The sequence below is a fragment of the Physeter macrocephalus genome, chromosome 4 (assembly GCF_002837175.3).
Source record: "Physeter macrocephalus isolate SW-GA chromosome 4, ASM283717v5, whole genome shotgun sequence".
Classification (NCBI taxonomy): Eukaryota; Metazoa; Chordata; class Mammalia; order Artiodactyla; family Physeteridae; genus Physeter; species Physeter macrocephalus.
In genome coordinates, this window is record NC_041217.1 from 34,382,623 (window position 1) to 34,405,636 (window position 23,014).

Genomic DNA, 23,014 nt, shown 5'->3' on the forward strand with positions numbered 1-23,014 from the left:
GAGCGCCTGGGCCCGTGAGCCATGGCCGCTGAGCCTGCGCGTCCGGAGCCTGTGCTCCGCAAAGGGAGAGGCCACAACAGTGAGAGGCCCGCGTACCGCAAAAAAAAAAAAAAAAAAAAAAAGATACAGACCGAGGAGGGAACAGCATGGGGGAGATAATGAGAGTGCTGGGGGTGGTGCCCTGGGAGCGACTGCTATTCTCAGGGTGGCATTTGGCCCTGCTGACATTCAGTTCCCTTCCCACCTCCCTTGGTACTTCTCTAACCTCTGACCTCTTCTCCAAATGCTTTGCAGATTCCTCTTCCTCCTCCCTAAAGTGTGGTGTTCCCAGGGGATTTCACCGCCAGGTCCTCTATTGTGCATCCATCAAAGCTTTATCTCCAGCCCAGCATCCTTATGTAAGATTAAGACCGATGTCTGCAACCACTTTCAAGAGAAAAGAGGTAGCTGCAGTGTGGACCGATAGTCCGAGGGCCATCACACAGGGTTCGTGGCTCTGTGTCCCATTTGTGTGCACTCAGGACTGGTGCTGGGAATTGACCCTGTGACTGTTTCTTGTTTCTCTGAAATCATCACATCTGGAGACCAGAGGTTAGAATTCAGATCTGTTAAGGCGCATTAGTATGTACCCCACCTCCCCACCCTATTTGAATCCTGCACATACCTTTCTCAAGGTTGTTGACTCCCCTTTTATGCCTAGTGTATTGTTTTCTTTTCATCAGGAACTGAAATCAGACCAAAATGGAAATAAAAATTTAAATCTTACAGATACAGAATAAAAATAACCATTCAGATCATAAAAACGGAAAAATAAGTTTCCATGGCTCGACTTCCTTAAAACAAAATTCACAACTCTTATTTTGTGAGAAAGAAGTGCTTTTTATTTTAGAATACCTTGTTCTGTGTTCACTGTTTCAATGATGAAGGGACTCTGAACTCATAAGGCAAACCATGCCGTGACTTACATTTTTTATGTAGAGAAGTTGGTTAAAACACAAAATCAGTATTTTGATAAATTCACTTTTTAAACTGTTTTTCACATCAAAGACTTAAAACTAGTTACAACAGTGTGATCTGTTCCTCAGGAACACAACGATGACTTTGGACTTGATGAGAAACATTGAAAACAAGCACACAGCGCCACCTGCGTCCAGCTCTGGGGTCTAGAGAAACACTTCCTGAGTTTGTCTGAGGGAATGTGCTGACCGTCAGCTGTCCCCCAGTTCACCAGCAGATTCAGGGCGGTTCTTTAGCAGATTTCTGTTGTGAACCTAGGTCTTTGAATTTAACCCTTTGGGAAGATTTGTGCAGTATGAGTCTTTGGTATCTTGGAAATTTCACAGGAGAGATGAAGAAAGTTCCATTTATTCCAGAAACCACTGGTATAAATCATGAGCTTCTGTGAGGTCAACTGATCAAGAGTTTTAAGGTGTGTGGTCATCACCCGAGTGAGCAGCTTGCCCTTGCACGCTCAAGGGAGCCAGCTGAGTGTCGGCCATGCTCGGTGGCATAGCAAGAGTTAGGGCTCAGGAAAACTGGGTAGTTTCTTGTTAAGCTCAGGCTTATCAAGAGTCAGAAGGACTCAGGTAGACTTGTATTTACACTCTGAGACCCATACAGATAGATTTAGAAGAACACGATCATTTCTGTTCTTCACAAAGTACTCAGGACTTCGACAAGAAACATCACAAGTTTACCTAAGTGCCCAATTTCATATCAATTTATGAATTCAAAATTCCTCTCAAAAAGAATAGGAGATACTGCTTTTAGCCATCAGTTTCGGATGGGAGTACTAACACCCATAGGAAATTGTAATGGTGTTCTCCCTAGGTTTTAAATTCCTCTAATCCATTTTTGACATTTTCTCCATCATATACTAAATTCTGCCCATCCTCATATTAATTTACTATTCTTACCAAAATACCTTTAAACTATTTGTGTACATGTACATATATATTATTTATTAAGTTGAATCTTACGAAACTGATAATATTTGATCATTTTGTTTGAAAACGGTTTTTTCACATGCTTGAACCTAATAAAATCTGAACTTTAGCTGGATGGCTGTATCTCCTTATATATAAACTATGCCGTGCTTTCTGCTTTACTTCAACAGGGAGAATGAAAATGCTTACTCTATTCACCACTTCTTATGCATCCTTGCAAAACTGTGCTTGCTGACTACCGGTAAACTTCATGAAAATATTAAAGGTGTAGTAATTTCCACAAATACAGTATATAACCAGAAAAAGTCTGGTCCAAACTGGGCAGATTGAAGTACATTACCCATCTACCTAACTGGAATAGCCTACCCTAAAAGATAGTTTTTGCAGGCTTACGGTCAGGTCTAGAATCAAAAGGTCAAATATAAAATCCCAAAGCATTTTCAACTGGAAATTCTACTTCTGTGTCCTCAATGACATTTAATGTTATAGAGGGCCCACCCTGAGACCCCACACTAAGCACCAGTAAAAGAGGTATGCCCCAGACCTTACCTTTAAGAAAATTAACATCTTTCAGGAGATATAAGAATATAAATAATGAGAAGATATTCTAAGTATTGTCAGTTTCAAACTGGGACAGAATAAAATGTAAAAAGAAGACAGCACTTGAGAAATCTCAAAATGACTTCAAACATTAAGGGCAAAGAGCCAAATACAAGTGTGTGTCGAGCCTACATTCAGTCACTACATTGACCAAAGGTTCTGGATTCAAGGAGTCCTTTTATCACCCCAGAAGCAGTGATTAGAGATCCTCCAGGTCAGTTAAATCCACAGCCACTTTCAAGAACAGGGTGTCATCTTTAATGTAGGTGTTCTTGGCATTCTCCAAAGTGGAATGAGCCACGAAGCGTGGACAGCCAGAGGCAATGTTCATCTCCCCATCGGGTCTTTTAAAGCTGCTGCTATTGGGGTCAGCCTTGAAGGTCTCCATAATGTGGTTCTTTTTGCCACTTTGGTCCAAAAGCATCAGGGTCACCCTCTGCCTGAATGGCCACTGCAACAGTGAGTCAAACTCCCCTCGCATCACCACAAAGTACAACGACAGGTGCGTCCCCTTCCCGGACCCATCCCCATTCAGGTACGCTCTAGCGCAGAGCCTGTAGCCACACCGGCTGGTGTAGAAGGGCTGGCTGAAGATGGATACTGTGTGTCCGTCCAGCGCCTCCTTCTTCTTCAGCTTGTAGTCTGTGACCTTCCAGATGAGCTTTCCGTTATAGCAGGCACTTTCTAGCAGCTTAAATCGCTCGTCGTTTTTATTCAGCTGTGCTTTATGAATATTAATGTGGGCATCATGTTTGTTAGTCTCCCCTTCCAAAACAACTGCAAGGAAAAAAAGACTCTGAAGGCCTTAAAGTTGTCTTTAAAATTTGCCCAAAGAGGAATTTTGTTATCCGAAGAGAACCAAGAAAATTCTGACATCCCAAAGATGAACTGAATTCAATGTCCACCAATGGACAATTCCTATTAATAATATCAACTCCGTGATTCTCGTGTCTTGGCAAGATTGGCACCAAGAACACCCAAATGCGTCCTCTTGATCTGAGGCTCACCAAAGTGTTGAGAAGGTGCACTCTGTACTGAGCTAGCGGGCATCTGCACGGTAAGCCCCACTGCTTTCTAACTGGAATGCTTTTAAACAGCCAAACCTGTCTCTTTTTCTATACTTAAAACAATGCTCCCACCACATCTTTCCCCTTCTCATTTTTGTCTACTCGTCTTAAAAAACCATCACTCCCTGTTCTTGGAATTTCCTGGCCCATTTCCACCCCTTGCTTGTTCCAGCTCCCGCTCATGGCCCTTCATCATTTTTGCCTGAGTGGCCAGAATCTCATGCTGTTTTGTTTCACAAATGCCAGGTTCAGCCATTGTTGATCCTGGACAGTTGTGATTCTCCATCGGCCAGGTCTGCTTGTTTCATGCACGCATGTAGAAATAATGAATCACCAACAGATAAGTATAAAACATTAGACATACCTAATCTTTGATCATGGGTTTCTAGCAGGGTGATTTTCTGTTTCACTGTATCAATCGCTTCCACCAAAGGCCTCAGATCAAATTTACTTTGTTGCTGGTTAGCCATTTGTAATAACTGACGCACCTGAACTTCTAGCCAGGCGGACTTGTCAATGTGACTGGCAAGAACCTTTCAGTACAAAGTGGATCATCATGTCAAAAAAATTTGAGTAATTCGTTAAGGTTATACTTTTCAACTCAAACATTTCACCTTTAATTAATCAATTAATGAAATGAAAACACAGTCCAGAAGAGAAAATTCAATGAGGATCTCAGAGAGATGAGTCATCTAATACCCTCCTCCCCCTCCACAGCATCTCTGCTCCTGTTTCAAATCTTTGAACTATTCTTCATCTGAGTTTTACTCCTCCCTTGGTGTCTCTCCTCTTGGTTCTCCACCCTATCTTTATATTTCTGTTCTCTCCTTGCCTTATCACTTCCTTCTCTTAGATGCTACTCTTCTGATTCACTCCTGCTCTGCTAGAAGGCAGAGAATGCGCTGGAAGAAGGCCCACCTGTTCTGGCCTGAGCACTACAGGTGGTACAGAAGTGCCCGAGCTAAAGCCTGAACATTTGGTTGCTCTCTTTAGATGGAAGGGACTAAATAAAACTATAACTATATTTCTCCTCCACTCTTACCCTTAGTGCCTTCACTCTTGACTGGTTTTTGTGTTAGAAAAAGGTCAGAATTGAGATAATAACATATGATGGATTTCCTTTTTTCTACACACACACACTCACACACACATCCGTATGGTATGCTGACAAACAGGGAAATTATATGGCCTACATTTTCTGGGATAATCCAGATTTCAAAAAGATTGCCCATATCACATCTTGAAATATTTTCCACTGTAAATTTTGTAATCACAATAAAGTCATTATTCTTTAGGAATTTGTTTATGGTTATTTAACATTCATGATTTACAAAGTAATTTTTGCTATATTTTAGTGATGTTTAAAGCATTTTCTTCCCAGGGGAATTAATAGTTTCACTTTGTTGACTACAGAATGCAGGACTACAGATGCTCTCAAGGAATCTGAAATCAAGTGACTAATATCAGCCCAACATTGATTACAGCCCTAATTGCCATAAATTATATAAAAGTACTATACCAGTGTAAACATGTACTAACATTGCTAAATGTACTGGGTTATGTAAAAGAGGACCTTTATTCTTAGGAAACACATACTGAAGTATGTAGGGGTAAAGGGCCATAAGATAGACAACTTACTCTCAAAGGGTTCAGAAAGAATACCCACGGGGGCCAGGGTGGTGACAGGGACAGGGTGGGGGAGTTTGGGACAAGAAGGAGGAGGAGGAGGAGGGGGGATGAATGAAGCAAATGGGACAAAATATTGACAATGAGTGAATCTGGATGCAGAATATACAGGTGTTCTTTGCACTATCTTATTCTTGCACATTTGAAATTATTTCCATTTAAAAATTAAAAGAAAAACCCTCACGGCTAGTTGAAGGCTAAATCTTGATTATGAATAGAAAGGCCATTTCTCACCTGTATATCTGAGAGGGAAGTTCCATTTTTGCCAAACAACTGTGCAAACTGCTTGAACTCCTTTTCGAATTTCTTTACGGTTTCTGCTAGCTGCTGGATTTTACTTTCTTTTTGTTCTAGGCTCTTATATAAGTCAGAAATCTAATAACAGGAATATGAATGAGGTCATTGAACTGCATGCACACAAGTTAAAATTTAAATATAGTTCTAGGAAAATATTGCAGGTTAAGTATTTCTAGGAAAAATATACACACATATATTTATAGAAAATATTTACAGGTAGATTACTATATACTTCTAAGAAATGTTTGCAGGTGCTTCCAAAAAAAAAGAAAAGAAAAGAAAAGAAAGATCCACAGATTTCTCATCAGCCTTTTCTATATGGAACCCACTTTGATGGCTCATCTAATGCTAGTGACACCACTTGACTAAATTTGCTGAACTGGTTCTCCTCTTTCATTCAGTATGCACTTATTAAACAACCGCAGAGTCCTGATCGCCATACCACATTAGATGCTGTATGCACAGCATCAATAGTAATAGCTGCAATTTGCTGAGTCTGTCAAACCCTTATATTCATTAGCTCTTTTAATTCTCAAAGAACCCTATGTGTTGGGTATGACTATCAGTCTCACTTTACAGATAAGGAAACAGAAGCAGAGCATTTAAGTAACCTGCCCAGCATACCGCTAGCAAGTGGTAGGCAAAACACACCACCTCTCAGAATTTATAATCAATTTGAGGGAAATAACGAAAAACCTTTGCGTGATCCTCGACAACTCTTCTCTTATCCCTACGCCCACTCAATCAGCCATACCTGCCAACTTTAACTCCTGACACACAACAAAACAACTCTTACATCCATTTCTCATTGCATCTCATCTTGTTTCAGCCTGCGTTATTTCTCGCCTGGGCTGCTACGATAGCTTCCTAACAGATCATACACTGTCCCTAACAAACCCATACCCGAAAAGCAGCTCTATGGGAGCTGGACTGGCATGAGTCCCACAGTCCACTGGAACCTCAACAACTGGGCTGGTGCCTGGCACCCGTAGGTGCTTGATAAATATTTGTTAAATAGATGAATGAATGAATGAATGCTCCCCCTGTCTTTAGCCTTGTTTTCCTCCAAATCATACTCCATACTGTGACCAGAAGAATAATAAGTGACAAATCTGGGCTGGTCACCCCTCCTAGTTAACCATCTCTAGTGGCCTCCTTTTACAGGCTCTACAGGGCCCTACAAAATCTGCCCCTGGCCACCTTTTCAGCCTCATGCCCATTCGCACACTACACACCTTCTATTTCAGGCCCTGCTCTCAGTCACCTCCTCCTTCACCTAGAAGCGACCACTTTTTAAGCCACACTCAAGGGCATATCCTCCCAGAAATACTTCCACACTAGTACCACCTACCTAGGCCACCTCTTAAGTTCCATGACATTCTGACCACAATCTAGAAGTATAACTTACCTTCATGACTCATTGCTTTTTTTGGGTTAATTTGGTCATTTTTTTCTCCACTAAATTGCTGAGGCTACATATCACTTATTTCCCGATCCCCAAAGGCCAGCACAGCGCCTGGCACACAGAGGGCATTTGACACATGTTTTATAAATGAATGCACAAGTGGCTGCAATAACCATCTGATCTCTGGCCCCCAAATCTTCTACTTATACCCCAAGAGCTGACTCCCACGTGTGCACCAGACATCCTTGACCAAAAGCAAACTCAGTGTCTCCTCTTGCCCCGCCCCCCTCACGTCTAACCTGCTCCTGTGTGTAGTCCCCATCTCAGTGAATAACATTACCAAGTTCCCTGCCTTAACTACAGCATGGGACTCCAACCTGCAAAAGTCTCTCAGTGCCCTCCCTCCATCCCCACTGACACAGCCTTGGTCAAGCCTTCACCTTCGGCATCACCACCACCCACTACCACCTCCAGTATCGCTTCCCCTAATACTGAACTGCTTATTGTTAGCCAGGCACTGTGCTAAGAGCACACATATATAATTTGACCCTCACTACGACCCCATTTTACAAATGAGAAAATTGTGGAAGACAGAGGTTAAGTAGATTGCCCGAACTCCTATGTGCGGAGCCAGGTCTTGAAACCGGGACTTTCTGGCTCCAGGACCCTCACTCATCAGTTGCCAGGCTCTGTTGCCACACTGTCTAGTTTACTGCAGCATCTTTCTGCCTGGTCGCTCTGTCCTCATTCTCTTCTCTCCTTCTATCCGTCTTCCATGCTACCACCAGCTGTCTTATTTTTAAAGCCAAACAATTAGCTGACCAAGTATCTTCCTATTTAAAAACGTCTTTTAGATCCTTATTACTGGCAAATATTAGTTCAAACTTTGGCCCTTAAATCCTTTCTGAAATAGAGCAGAATATGAATAAATTAAAAAATCATTGAATGTAAAATATTTGAAGCTTCTTAGTTTACATGGAAGGCCAATGCAGTCTGGACCCAACACACCAGTCTTCAGCCTTTCCCTGTCTCACACCAGGATGTCTCTCTACCCCCAAACCCCATTTCCTTGGACCATCAGCCTCTCTCATGCCTCTCTGCCTTGGCATAAATTTTCCCCTTCGGGAATATCCTCTTTCCACAACATTTTAACTGACAGACCTCCTCTTCCTTCAAGATGATGCAGCTCGGATGTGTTACCTTGAAAAGCCTTCTGCAACTCCCACAGGGCAAACTGCTGCAGCCTCTGTGCCCCAACACAGGGCACCCCCATTGCACATCCCACAAGGCACAGCATCTTATCTGTTTACATTTTTGTGAGCTCTTCAAGGGTACGTGCTGTGTCTTCCTTGACTCATGTCCCTAGCAACTAGCTTTGTACCTGACATATGGCACGTGTTTGTTGGATCAGTGGACAGACGAATGAGGCAACTCTTACAGAAAGAACTTGGGAATGGCTCCTAGGCAGCATGCCTTGCACCAGTTACAGTTTAATCAGTCTTTCTAATTTTCTCCACGATCTGACCCTGAAACTCACACACCTATTTTAATATAGAATCAGACATCATAAAATAATCTGCAGCCGTAAAATTCAGCTCCCTCTCTGCAGCTGGATGATTTTCTTCCCTACCTGGGCTTGAAAAGTCTGATCCTCTGAGATGCCCTAACAAAATAATGAACTTTTAGAATAATTACTCAATAGAATCAGCATTTATTGAGGTCCACTATGAATATTCCAGGGACTACGGCTGGCATTTGCACACATAATTTCACTTGATAATCACAACCCAGTGAAATAAATATGTACGTATGCATTGACTGCAGTGAAATAAACATGCACATATTAGTAGGTTGCAAAGTTAATAAGTTAAGACTTATTACAAAATATATAAAACCCACGGTGCCTAGAACAGATAGTCAAATGTTGTTTTACGGTAATACTGATTTCATTTAAAAATGCCAAACATCTACTAGGTTCCTACTAGGTGCCAGGTAATAACCACAAGGTGTGTGGATAGGCTGCAGAGGCAGTGTGGTGTAACACGGGGAGCACTGGACTGAGAATCAGGGACATGGGTTTGAGATTGAATTCTGCCCCTTAATATCACAAACACATCAAAATTTCTTTGAGCTTAGTTACTTCATCTGTCGGTTGAGGGGGCTGAACCCAAAGATCTCAAAGGCACTTTCCAGTTTAATGTGCTACAAGCCTGTGAGTCTGGCCACTTAGTAGAAAAACATCTACTTCCAATTGACTTATACTGAAACAGAGGGGAATATAAAAATACCAACAAGTACAAATTCCATTGATTCTGTTGCCTCCCTTTATACTTGAACCCTTGAATATTCACCTGTTCTTCTAACTGGAAGTTCTTTTCTAAAACCAGAAGCATGTGGTCCCGTAAGGCTGAATGCTCATGCTTCTGCAGGTTTCCTCGTTTATCCTTTAATATGAAGAGAAAAATAAGTCAGGTTGTTGAAAGGCTCCCAAAATGAGGGTGGTGATGGGATATTCAGCTAAAGCAGAACTTTAACAACTTTGCTTACTTGTCTCAAGGTGGGTTGCAGGGATAATGACTCCTCCCAGGTCCCTCTTCCAGCTGTAGGATCCTACAGTACCCATGAGACACTTACAGAGAGTCAGGCCACTATCAAAATTCTCAGCACTGATTTCGTTCCTTGCCCCGGGAGTATATGACTGAGGGTTAAGTGTAGTTATTACCACCTCTCAACTATCCCCATATAAAGCTTACCTCCTTGGTGGGTTATCTCCCAGATCAGTTTTAAGCCTCCGTTAGTTCTCCCTCCTACCAAGCACACTTCTCTACCGCCTTCTATCACTGTCCTGCTATCGGGCAGAAGGTATGCAACCTAATTGTAATTTCAGCCCATGCAAATTTGTTGCCTTCAAAGTCAGATTATATGTTTGCAAGAAGAAATGCAAACTTCTTCCCTTATTATTAAAATTCCATTGCAGACTGCGTGCATTACTAGTAAAAGCAAATGGTATGGGTGGCCCATAGACTCTAAGCAAACATTCATCATCAATTTCCTTTCAGTTTAGGGTTGGCCTCTCCTCCAGAGAACAACTCCCCCAGCCATCCCCAGCTCCAGTACTAAGGTAAGTCCTAGAATACAATCCAAATGGAAGTTTGGGCGTAACTGTAAAGAAGATTCCTTTTAGGGACTTCCCTGGTGGCACAGTGGTCCATCCCCAGCTCCAGTACTAAGGTAAGTCCTAGAATACAATCCAAATGGAAGTTTGGGCCTAACTGTAAAGAAGATTCCTTTTAGGGACTTCCCTGGTGGCACAGTGGTTAAGAATCCGCCTGCCAATGCAGGGGACACAGGTTCGATCCCTGGTCCAGGAAGATCCCACATGCCGCGGAGCAACTAGGCCCGTGAGCCACAACTACTGAAGCCCGCATGCCTAGAGCCCGTGCTCCGCAACAAGAGAAGCCACCGCAATGAGAAGCCCGCGCACCGCAACGAAGAGTAGCCCCCGCTCGCCGCAACTAGAGAAAGCCCGCGTGCACAAACGAAGACCCAAAGCAGTCAATAAATAAATAAATATTTTAAATAAAATTTTTTTAAAAAGGAGATTCCTTTTAGAGCTGGAAAGCAATTCTGTATTTTGTGCACAAGGAAGGTAAACCCTATCCTTTCTGCAGCCAAGATAATCACTGGTTCGCCATGTGACACATTTATGGACTCTTCGCTGAGTTTTTTAAAAAAGGTTTCTCATAAGAGTTTTTTAAAATAAGAGAAATATATGCTTATCTCAAACAATATAGCAAGATGTAGAATAAAAATAAAAGCCCCCTTCTCTCTGTCTCCACGCCCAATTCCCTAGTCTCACTACCAGAGTCAGTGAAGATACATACACAGTGAGAGCATACTGTATGTAATTTTTAAAATATATACCTCATTCTTTTTATCAGATGCATAGTATTCCAAAATATGAATATATATATATATATATATATAAAATTATATACTCAGTACTTCAGAGATGGACTTATAGGTTGTTTTTTATTTTTTGTGGGTTTTTGGATTTTTTTTTTTTTTTTTGGCTAAATACAGTAGTCCCCATTTAGCCACCATTTCAATTTCTGTGGTTTCAGTTACCCATGGTCAACCATGGTCCAAAAATATTAAATAGAAAATTTCGGAAATAAACAATTCATACTTTAAATTGTGAACTGTTCTGAGTAGCGTAGTGAAATCTTGTGCCTTCCTGCTCCGTCCTGCCCCAGAGGTGAGTCATCCCATAGTCCAGGTATCCAGGCCATACATACTACCCACCCATTAGTCACTTAGCCATCTTGGTTATCAGATAAACTATTGCAGTATCGCAGTGCTGTCGTCAAGTGACCCTTATTTACTCGATAACGGCCCCAAATGATACTGGCAATTCAGATATGCTCTTACTGTGCCTAATTTGTAAATTGAACTTTATCATAGGTATGTATGTATAGGAAAGAAAAACATAGTATAGGGTTTGGTACTAACCATGGTTTCAGGCATCCGTGGAGGATCTTGGAATCTACCCCCATGGACAAGGTGGGAGAACTGTAAATATCTTTGTGTGCATGTGTGTTTGTATATGTGTGTAATCATTGCATACTTATGAAAGGATATCTGTGAAATAGATTTCTAGCAGTAGGATTGCAAGGTCAATGTGAGGGTCACATTTTATTTTCATAGATATAACCAAACCTCAAAAAAGTTGGTATTAGGTATTATAAATTTTATGTATATATAAATTATTTGTTCTGTTTCTCTGGAGAACCCTAATACAAGTATTAGTATTATGTATTATATACAAGTCTTTTTTTTTCTATTCCATTTATAGTTATTATAAAATATTGGCTATATTCCCTGTGTTGTATTATATATACTTGTAGCTTATTTATTTTATACATAGTAGTTTGTACCTGTTAATTCCCTACCACCATCTTGCCTCACCCTACTGGTAACCACTAGTTACAACTGCCAGTCTTAAAGTTTCTCAGAAGTGAATGTCCTTCTGCATCTTGAATGGAATCAAGAATAAAATGAACTCAACAAATGAATTATACAGTAAAAGGTAGACAGAAACAATTATTCCATACCTTTACAGTACAGCCATAGTGCTTGAAAGGACAGTCTTGTTCAGCTTCAGGACACACAGCAAGGTGTTCATCCACCTACAAAACAGACAGCCTCATGCTAGAGAAATGCATCCCCAGCTCTCCAGCTACCTGCTATAACTGCAGCAAGCAGGGAGCCAAGGGTGGCTTGGGAAGAAGGGAGGAAACACCATGCTGAAGCCTGGGGGAAGGAGAGCTAAGATGAAAACAGAGAAGAATTCTCAGGGAGAAGGGGAGGGAAGACAGAACCATGGTTATCATGAGGATAATTTAAGCCTTGGGCCCCTGCTTATTGGATTTTATCAAACACACACCACAGTGATTACTGAAACTTTATCTTACATAAAATCTACTAAGAGAATTATTTACAGTTACCTCAGTTCTTGGAATAATCTGCAAACACTTGTTGGGACAAGATACTGGGTACTCAGGACACAAGTTTTCCTCATGATTCTGAAACAGAAAAAGTGTGCTGAAATAAAGCCAGCCTTGCTTCCAAAGGCTCCCTGTATGGCCTCAGAGTGTGTATACATATGTCCCTTTGGGGATCTATGCTATGTGGCTTAACCTCTGTAGGAAGGTATGGCCTAGTTCCAAAAAGCATTCTAGATGGCTGCTTTCTTGGTATAAATGAATTCAATTCAGTTCAATTTTCCAATTCTTTTAAAGAAGGTCAGAGAACATGGGACTGACAGAGGACAGACTATGGGAGTCACTGGCTTGGCTCCTTTGGCACTTGTAAAGGGTACCCCATGCTCTCGTCTTATGCCGGCATCCTGCCTCTCCAATTAGGTCAGAGCATCCTGAGGACAGATAGTGTGGTCACCTCCTCGGGACCCAGCGCCTAGAGACACTCCTGGACCACTCACACTCAGCAGGTGCTCAAACAACATTTTTGCCAATGATACATGAATAGCGTCCTACCAAGAAGGTTTTTAGCTATTTATAGAACCCTCAGATAAAGTTATCCTTTAGACCTCTCTCTGCATCAAAATAAATCCAGAAAAGTGCTTCTGGTATCCCATCTGATTCCCTGTGACCACTGAGGCAGAATTTAGTCTCATAAAGATGATTCTTTTTTTTTTTTTTTTTTACCTGTAGATTGATGACTACCACATCCTTTTTGCAATAAAGGCATTTTTCCTCTCGAAACGGACAGTCTGCACTCAAATGCTCTTTCAGATCTTTGCGAAGGACTGGCTCCCGACAGTTCTCATTAGAGCATGGCACAGCTTGGAATAAGCAGTGCTGAAGGTGGTCCTGCGACAGATAACAACAAGCCAGTGGGGACCCACTGAGCAGGAGTGTGGGAGGGGGAGCCTGCTGCAAGGCCTAGTGAGGGAGGGAGGGAGGGAGGACCCTGGGGCAGCAGGAGAAAGGACTGCGAGGGTCCGGGGCAGGGGGCACAGCCTCTGGCACAGGCTCTCTGCAGAGGCCACCCGCTGCCTCTGCTGAGGACAGGGCATGGAGAAGGCTGGTGCACGGAGGCTGTGACAGCCAGCCTTGTTCGGAGGACAGGGGAAGATGCGTGACGAAGAAAGCATGCCGGGTTTATCTTTGATTACCTATTAACCTGCTCATATTCTCAGGTTAGCTCTTGAGTATTTTCCTTAGGCTTGCCAATTAATTTACCAGCTCCTCAAGGACATTTCTTTTGTGCACCCTCCATCCCCACCTCCAGCACCAAGTACTAATCTCTGCACAGCAGATGGTAAAAGCCAGAACAGAGGGCAAAGAGGGAAGAAGAGAAGGCTACCTCCTAAGTAAGTGAAGGAAGGGGAAGGACTAAAGGAAAGAAAGGGAGGGAGAGGAAGCTGTTCCAGAAGCGGTAAAGAAAAGGATAGAGGAATACAGGATCACAGGCCCAGGAGAAGCTGGGATGGGTCATCCTTGTCAAGTCAGGTAATGTTCTTGACCAGAATATAGAGAATGATGACTCAGACAGTGTTCTTCATGTTACAGATTTTTAAAAGCAGGCATGTCTTAACAAAACCTGTGGATAACACTGCAAGTTACTGTGGTGCTGACAAGGTATCAAAATCCTAAGGAGGTTGTTCCCCACCACAAGATCCTTTAAAACAGGGTTGGCAAGCTATGGCCCTTGGGCCAAATCTGGCCTGCTACTTGTTTCCGTAAATAAAGTTTTATGGAGAACAGTCACACCTATGTCTCACATATTGGCTCTGGCTGCTTTCCCTCTGAGACGGGAGAGTCGGGTAGCTGCGACAGACACTGTATGGCTGACAAAGCTTGAAATATTTACTATCTGGCTCCTGACAGAAAGTTTGCTGACCCCTTAAGAGAGCACACAGTTTTTCTATAGGAGGTAAATAAATATTATAGCTATTCTCCTTTGCCTCTAGTAATGGGAGACAGTGACAACGGACATCTACATCTTCTCCAAAATCCATGGATGCTACCCCTCAGCTCTCACCAAATCCGTCAACATTCATCAAGACTCTGCTACCTGTGAGATCCTACAACTTACTCGCAAGGTGAAGGAGAACAGGGAATGAGAGGAAATACAAAAGAAACAGGTGAAAATAAACCAGCCACTGTTCTCCAGAAGCTGAGGATCTGGTCACTAGAGCTGATCAATGAGCCTCATTTCCTGTACAGTCTTAGTGACAACAAAGTTGGTAAAGAGGCCCTGCTCGCTCTAGGACCTGACTATCAAAACAAGTGGCGAGGGACTGTCTTAGGAGAACAGAAAAACCTTCTGTGAACTTCCAAAGAAATTCTTGGGTTAACAAGGAAATCATTTACACATTTAGGAGCTCAGTGCCTAGGGGTTTAGAGGCATGATGGGGAAAAGACTGAATCACCTGAAATACATTCCAAAAAGGGTGGCTGGGAAGGGAAACTTGTAGCATCCTCCTAGCAATTCCCTGGAAGCTAGAGATGCTTGCCTCGTATTCATTCATAGTGTGACTGAACCTGACATGGGCTTGCTGTGGCAGAGCCACGTTTCCTGCTTCCCATTTAACAAGCTTCCACCGCTGGATGCAAGAGCAAGGTAGGACAGCTTCATCTGAAAGGAACTCGACAACCCTTCACCTCCCGTACACCTCGTTTGTTTGCATCTCATACCAATGCTTCACCTTTACACTACATTCTAGCTCTGTTCTGGTCTGTGTCGTCTGCCTTAGATCACAACCTCTAAGACAGCAGGGCCCACAGCGGCTAGGAAACACCTACCCCAGCACCTGCAAATGCTTCTAGGCAGGGACCCTTACAATTGTGTCTTGCTGCAGTCATGCCCTGGCTCCCATCCTAGGAATCCCAAATCCTTCAGTTTTCCAAAAATGACGTGTCCTTGCTCGACCATTTCTTTTGCCCAGCATGTCTCACATCTTCTCTTTTGGATCAATAACCCTAACCCACAAGTTAAGATCTAGCACACATGGCATGTCCTCCATGTGTTCCACACAAAATTAATCTCTTCACGTGAGATTAATTTCACACCTTAGCCCTCGGTGTGCTGCACTGTAGCCAAGTGTACCGCTAGACAAGAATTCTCTGAGGGCAACCCAATGAATCTCCGTACCACGCTTAGCACAGTAACTGTCACATAAAAATGTTCAGTACATGTCACTGGAAAAATAGCAAAGGCAAATATTGTTCACTAGTAATACCAACCTGGTATCGTCCCAGAATAATCTTGGCATTACATCCAGGAGCATTTTTGCAAAATACATATAAATTGAGGACTTCTCTTTTGCAGCAATTGTCTTTAAACACCTAAAAGATAAACAAAGTAGGTCTCACACACTCCAAAGCTTTAGAGCAACGTGAAGGAAGCTATTATTAATTTGGCCTTCAAGTACATCTCAAAAGTTGGGTGGAAACTTCCAGTCAGTGGTTGGAATGGAAATACCAGATTCACCACCATAAAAGAAAAGGCTGTCTCAGATACATCTGACAGGCCACCAAACATACAAGCCAGGTAATTTAATGCTTAGTGCAGTAGGCTGAAGCTAGGAGAATCTCATGGTGAACTTGACCCCACATGCTCAAAGGTCAAGAGGTGGGGCTGTGGATGAGGGTGATGCTTTCAGCTTCCTGTCCCATGGCGAACGTCTGCATTAGTCATCGGGTGGTATCACTGAAGCTGTGCTGACTTATTTTTCAGCACAAGCCAGGGGTTGGCAAACTTTCTCCGTAAAGGGTCAGAGAGTAAATATTTTCAGCTTTGCCAACCACGTTGCAATGTTCTCTGTTGCAACTATTCAACCCTACTGTACCCGATACCTAAATGAATGGGCATGCCTGTGTTCCAATAAAACGTCATTTATGGACACTGAAATGTGAATTTCATATAATTTTCACATGTCACAAAACATTATCCTTCTTTTGATTCATAAAATAAATTTTTGTTTTGAAATAAAGACTCCCAAGAAGTTGTAAAAAATAGTACAGAGTTCCTGTGTACCCTTCTTTTGTTTTTTTTCAATGATTTAAAAATATAAAAACCATTCTTAGCTCAGAGGCCATACAGAAACAGGTGGTAGGCTGGATTTATCCCAACAAATCCCATGTTGTAGTATGCCAACCCCTGGCCTAGTGGGTGAGGCAGACACAAGTACAGCTAAGCATTTGGAAAACGCATCATAAGAGCAGAGAGAAGGAGCATGAACATTTGACTAGAAAGACAAACAATTCACTTTAAAAATGGGCAAAGGATTTGAATAGGAATCTCTACAAAGAAGATATCCAAATGGCCAAGCACATGAAAAAATGCTCAGCGTCATTAATCATTAGAGAATCAAAACCACGAGATACCTCTTCATACCAACTAGGAAGACTATAATCAAAAAGATGGACCACAACGTATTTTGGTAAGGATGTGAAGAAGTTAGAACTCTCATACCTTGCTGGTAAGAATGTAAAATGGTGCAGCTGCTTTGGAAAATAGCCTGGCAGTGCCTCAGAATGTTAAACATAGAGTTACCATGAGACCCAGTCATTCCACTCCTAGGCACACACCCCAGAAGCATGTACACTTTAAAGGCAAATTTTATGGCAAATGCATTGTATCTCAATAAAGCGATTGCTAGACATAATAATAATAAAAGAAAGTTTTAGAGACTAAACAGATGAGAAAGTGATTCCAGGAAGCAGGGTGTTTCATTTCTGCAAGTGACTCACGGTAACTGGAGCTAGTACAGGAAGAGGGTAAAGAAGAAGTGGGAGAAGAATCCTGGGGGGGTCAGTAAGGACTCAAACTAGCCTCTCTCAAAGAGGGCTGGGAGTGGGGTCCCACCTTACCCCACAGTAGAGGAATATGGACTCCAAGGAAGGTCCCCCTCCCTCTCTCCTGCTCCAACTTCTCTGTCCAATTCAACCCAGGACACTGGCTGCTCCATCACCCAGAGAACTGCTAGCCCAAAGCATGATTGTCTTACCTCCTGAGATTTGATCACCTCCTTATCTACAGGGCAGAGTGGGACTGCGTTTAATTCTCTGGAAAGAAAAATCAAAATGAAGCCAGAATTAAGGGTTGACCTCAACAGCACATCCAAGAGCAGCCGCAGCGCTTCAGCCACGCCTGACCCCTCGCAGTTCCCCCTGAGCGGGCCAGGCCCTGTCTTTATTCATGCTGTTCCCTCCTCCCAGAAGGGGCCCCCCAGTACCCCAACTTCAGCACCTCCTCAGTCTGCCTGAGAAACTCCCATTCATCCTCCAGGACGTGAGTCAAAGAGGGAGTCCCGCAGACAGAGTCAAATGTCCTCTGTCAACGTTCCCTCGGCAGTCCTATGCTACCACACTGTACCCCAACTTGCACCTTCACTAGAACAGAAGATTCTAGAGGGTCCTGCGTCACACTGGACCTCCAGCTCTTCACCTCTGTGCACTAGAGCTTGGTTTAGCGAGGTGCCTGGAACACACAGGTGCTGAATGAGCGAACCCAGGAATGAATGAGAAGGTGCTGTAATAACTCCCTTTCCAAGCTTGGGAGTGTACAACTTCCATGGCGTCCCTGTATAAACCCCCAAAGCCCGCTTCCATGTCTCTCCTGGTCTCCACCTCAAAATGGCACAACCCAGGTTTTACAGCTGCCGGGGAGTCAACAGAGTATCCATGGCGGCAAGGAACATTCCAGATGCGACACCACCTCTGCCTCAAGGCAAGGAAAGGTCAGAGCGCCTACAGGAAAGACCCCCATGAGATACAGGTCCTTCCTCACGTGGACTGGGCACCGAGGTCTGCCTTCGTGAGCAAAACAGGTGTGGTCTGAATTTTCAGAAAAGGTGACTATCAATAAGACGGAAAGAAATGAAGATTATTCCCCAGGCTCTCAGAGAAGGGTGCTGGGAGAGCCCGTCCTCGCATTCGTGGTTCTGTGGTCAACCACAGCAATTCCCGAAACCACGATTACAGCTGAGCGGCCACAGATGACACGTAGATCCCAGGAACAGCCCTGTCCGCTTCTGGCCGGAGCGTAGGCCCTGAGCGCTCACCTCAGGGACAGGATGCAGCGCTGGCAGAAGCGGTGCCCACAGCCCGTCTGGTGGGGGTTGTGCAGCACTGAGCGGCAGAAGGCACATCTGTAGCGCTCTTCCAGCTGCTCCACAAACTGGTACTCTGCGTCTGGCTCAAAGTCCAAAGACATGGAGGGGCCAGAATTCTGGCGGACGAAGCCACAGGGGACACCTCCTTGCTCCTCAGAACAAGCCATTCTGGGGGATGGGGAGAAGAGAAGGAAAATTCAGCGTGCAAACACCACAGCAACTACAGCCATCAGGTGTCTGAATCATCTGTTCCCTGATTAGGTGGCTTTGGGGCGCTCAGCGGGAGGCTGGACCAGATAACTTCTAGCACGATTCAGTGAGACTTCAGCCCACTGTCCATCAACAGGATGCTAAATTATCCTTCAGTGTGGCTACGTGCTTGGGCAAAATATAGCCAGGTGTTAACTACATTCTGAGTTAACTCTGGTTATGGATTTTTCTCCCACTCAGTTGAGAAAATTGAAACAAACGTTTTGTTAACATTTTTTAGAAGCAAGAACTTTGTATACCAATACATTCCTTGAAAAATATATAAATACATCACCACCACCAAGCCACACCATTTCTCACCTGAGCTAAATAAAAGCCCATTAACTTCTTTCCCCTCCAATCCATTCTCCATACTATAGCCAGGGTGATCTTTTCAAAATACAAGTATGATGGAAGATTATCTCTCCTCATCATTCAGTGGCTTCCCAGCGCTCTTAGGTTAAAGCCCATGGTGCTAAGCAGGCTACAAGAATGCATCCTCCCCACCCAGTAGCATCCTGGACCTCTCCTCCCCTTGCTTCCTGCACTCCAACCACACAGGCCTTCTTTTAGTTCTTCTAATACATCATGCTGTCTTCTGCCACAGGGCCTTTGCACAAGCTGTTGCCTCTGTGCTTCCCCTATCCCCTTCCAGGCCTCCTCATTTAGTTAACTCATATTCATGCTTCAAATTTCATTGCAAGCTTCATATTCTCAGGTAAGCCTTTTCTTCTCCCCCTGGTCTAACAGCAGGAGGTCTACTCATCAGTCTGTAAAACATGCAAGGCTTCCAGGGAGTGGCTAGGGGATAAAGGTAAGTGTGGGGTGTGTGTGGATTTTTTGCTTATAATCCTTTTGAATTTTTGAATATGGCTATATTACCCATCCAAATATTTTAAAAATATACAAAACCAAAAATCCATTCATCCACTGTTATATCTGTCATAGAACCAGGTTCCATTCCTTCAGAGCAACGCTTGATTTGAGATTGGACACGCATTTGTGTGATTATTTTATTTATATCTATGCTCCTCAGTGACACACAGCTAGCATCTGGTCTTGCTCACTGTTGCGTTTCCAGCCCTTGGCACTAAGCCAGGCGTGGAGAACAACTCAGCTATTTGTTGAGTTAATGTTATTCAATGGACTTTTTGTGAGACCCTCAGCAGGGCAGCTCTAAGTAGTACTGGCCTCTAACATAGTGATTCTTTTTTTTTTTCTAATAGGTGAGGGAAATTAAGAGGTGTAAACTTCCAGCTACAAAATAAATGAGTCATAACATAGTGATTCTTAACCTTTTCTGAGCAAGGACTTCCCCTGGCTTTGAAAATTTGATGGAAACTCTAGACCTTTTCCCTATAAAATAGCACACACACCTTACATGTGTACCCTTAAGGACCCTTGGGACCCCCACCAGTGGTCCCCAGGTTAACAACAGTCTGTCTCCCCTGCAGGCATGCTGCTACTTTTGGCACAGTGCCAGGAGTGGTGGTTTCAGTGTCTGCAAACAGTGAAAGGATGGGTGGTCCTTGGGGGTGACATCCCTCCATGTGGCTGTGGTACAGGAAGGCTTGGCCTTCAGGATTGCTTGCTTTGGCTTGTTCTTGGGATCCCTCAGGATTCTCCTGGAGCTGACAAGTTCAGCTGGGCCTGGGAGCAGCTGTGTGGCCTGACCACGTAGGCAAGAGATGGGCTGCCCCATTCAACCCTAAGCTCTGCCCAGGTCAGCTGCTGAGTCCGGGCTGTGGCCTGGATGAATGGAGCAGAGGAAGCGACTGGCCTCTTTCAGCAAATAAAGCTTGCTATCTGGAGAAGCCCAGCAGACCAGGGGACTTTTTTCTTTATCCTGGGGTTTGAGACCAAAGCCCCACGTTTTCCTCCCTGCATGTTTCCTGCAGAATTTCAAGGGTGGTAGGTGAGCAGAACAAGATGTGATTGTTCCCCCTTTAACGTTGTTTACTCTTGAGATTTAACAAAAAAGTTTTAATGATGATGATGAAGAGGCACAGCACTTGATGTACACACACAACCTAATAACCAAGACTCACCTTTCTCTCAGAGAAGGGGGAGAACCTATTCCAAACTGCCCTAATCTGTCCTGTGTCCTCTAGTCCCAAGGGAGAACAGTTCACGTCCTATGCCCCTGTAGGATTCTCTCTCAAGATCACACTCGTGTCTGTGTCACAGAGCATCTAAATTTGGACCCTCAGAGATATACTCTAAAGCAGCAGGTCTGTTGAGCCCCCAGAACAAGGGAGTAGGATGTACAAAACTCAGTTTGGGTTCCCCTCTACTACATTCTAACCTCTTTCCTAGCACAAGAATTTAATGTGCTCATCTGTGTCTCTGTCTGTCTTTCTCTACCTTCCACTCAATTTTGCTGTGAACCAAAAATCACTCTACAAAATAAAATCTCTTAAAAAATATGAGCACAACTAGGGCACCTACTAGGCACTGGTGAGGGACCACAGACCCTAAGGGCACAGGAGGAACCCCCAGCAACCAGTTGTTTCAATTATAGTTTTATTTTTCCTAATATATTTTTTATCTTTCTTATTTTACTTTGTTCTTTATTCTTTGATAGTGTACTGCTCCTTTTGTTTGTTTGTTTGTTTCTTTTCTTTTTTTTTTTTTTTTTTTTTTTACCACACCACAAAGCTTGTGGGATCTTGGTACCCAGGCCAGAGGTCAGGCCTGAGCTCCTGTGGTGGGAGCTCCAAGTCCAAACTGCTGGACAACAGAGAACCTCAGACCCCAGGCAATATTAATCAGAGTGAGGCCTCCCGAGGTCCTCATCTCAGCACCAAGACCTGACTCTATCCAACTGCCTGCAAACTCCAGTGCTGGCTGTCTCAGGCCAAACAACTAGTAAGACAGGAATACAGCACCACCCATCAAAAAAAAAAAAGAAATGACAAAAAATATGTTACAGATGAAGGAGCAAGGTAAAAACCTACAAGACCAAATAAATGAAAACGAAATAGGCAACCTACCTGAAAACGAATTCAGAGTAATGATAGTAAAGATGATCCAAAATTAAAAATACTCTAGAAGGAATCAGTAGCAGAATAACTGAAACAGAAAAACAGATAAGTGAGCTGGAAGATAAAATGGTGGAAATAACTGCCAGGGAGCAGAATAAAGAAAAAAGAATGAAAAGAATTGAGTACAGTCTCAGAGACCTCTGGAATAACATTAAATGCACCAAAATTCAAATTATAGGGGTCCCAGAAGAAGAAGAGAAAAAGAAAGGGTCTGAGGAAATATTTGAAGAGATTATAGTCAAAAACTTCCCTAAGATGAAAAAGGAAATAGTCAATCAAGTCCAGGAAGCACAGAGAGTACCATAAAGGATAAACCCAAAGAGAAACATGCCGAGACATATTAACCAAACCATCAAAATTAAATACAAAGAAAAACATTAAAAGCAGCAAGGCAAAAGCAACAAATAACATACAAGGGAATCCCCATAAGGTTAACAGCTGATCATTCAGCAGAAACTCTGAAAGCCAGAAGGGGGTGGCAGGGCATATTTGAAGTGATGAAAGGGAAAAACCTACAACCAAGATAACGCTACCTAGCAAGAATCTCATTCAGATTCGATGGAGAAATTAAAACCTTTACAGACAAGCAAAAGTTAAGAGAATTCAGCATCACCAAACCAGCTTTACAACAAACGCTAAAGGAAGTTCTCTAGGCAGGAAACACAAGAGAAGGAAAAGACCTACAAAAACAAACCCAAAACAATTAAGAAAATGGTAGTAGGAACATACATAACTATAATCACCTTAAATGTAAATGGATTAAACACTCCAACCAAAAGACGTAGACCGGCTGAATGGATACAAAAACAAGACCCATATATATACTGTCTACAAGAGACCCACTTCAGACCTAGAGACACATACAGACTGAAAGTGAGGGGATGGAAAAAGATATTCCACACAAAAGAAAATCAAAAGAAAGCTGAAGTAGCACTTCTCATATCAGACAAAATAGACATTAAAATAAAGACTATTACAAGAGACAAAGAAGGACAATACATAATGATCAAGGGGTCGATCCAAGAAGAAGATATAACAATCGTAAATATTTATGCACCCAACATAGAAGCACCTCA

The 23,014-nt window shown here is 43.1% G+C and overlaps 2 protein-coding genes across 3 annotated transcripts in view; both read right to left on the reverse strand.

Moving 5' to 3' along the window:
- LOC102987609 (uncharacterized) overlaps positions 1 to 1,499 on the reverse strand; it is a 22,667-nt gene extending 21,168 nt beyond the window's left edge. Inside the window, exon 1 of the mRNA XM_055083865.1 lies at positions 1,445 to 1,499. Coding sequence (XP_054939840.1) covers positions 1,445 to 1,499 — 55 coding nt within the window. The remainder of the gene's footprint in view (positions 1 to 1,444) is intronic.
- Positions 919 to 23,014, reverse strand: part of TRAF5 (TNF receptor associated factor 5) — a 56,228-nt gene continuing 34,132 nt past the window's right edge. For both annotated transcript variants that reach the window (XM_007115704.4, XM_007115702.4), the window contains 10 exons: positions 18,595 to 18,813; positions 17,539 to 17,596; positions 15,773 to 15,874; positions 13,229 to 13,393; positions 12,509 to 12,586; positions 12,116 to 12,190; positions 9,353 to 9,445; positions 5,534 to 5,674; positions 3,978 to 4,146; positions 919 to 3,323 (listed from right to left, as the gene is read on the reverse strand). In XM_007115704.4, coding sequence (XP_007115766.1) covers positions 2,746 to 3,323; positions 3,978 to 4,146; positions 5,534 to 5,674; positions 9,353 to 9,445; positions 12,116 to 12,190; positions 12,509 to 12,586; positions 13,229 to 13,393; positions 15,773 to 15,874; positions 17,539 to 17,596; positions 18,595 to 18,812 — 1,677 coding nt within the window. In that variant the 5' untranslated portion in view covers position 18,813 and the 3' untranslated portion in view covers positions 919 to 2,745. The remainder of the gene's footprint in view (positions 3,324 to 3,977; positions 4,147 to 5,533; positions 5,675 to 9,352; positions 9,446 to 12,115; positions 12,191 to 12,508; positions 12,587 to 13,228; positions 13,394 to 15,772; positions 15,875 to 17,538; positions 17,597 to 18,594; positions 18,814 to 23,014) is intronic.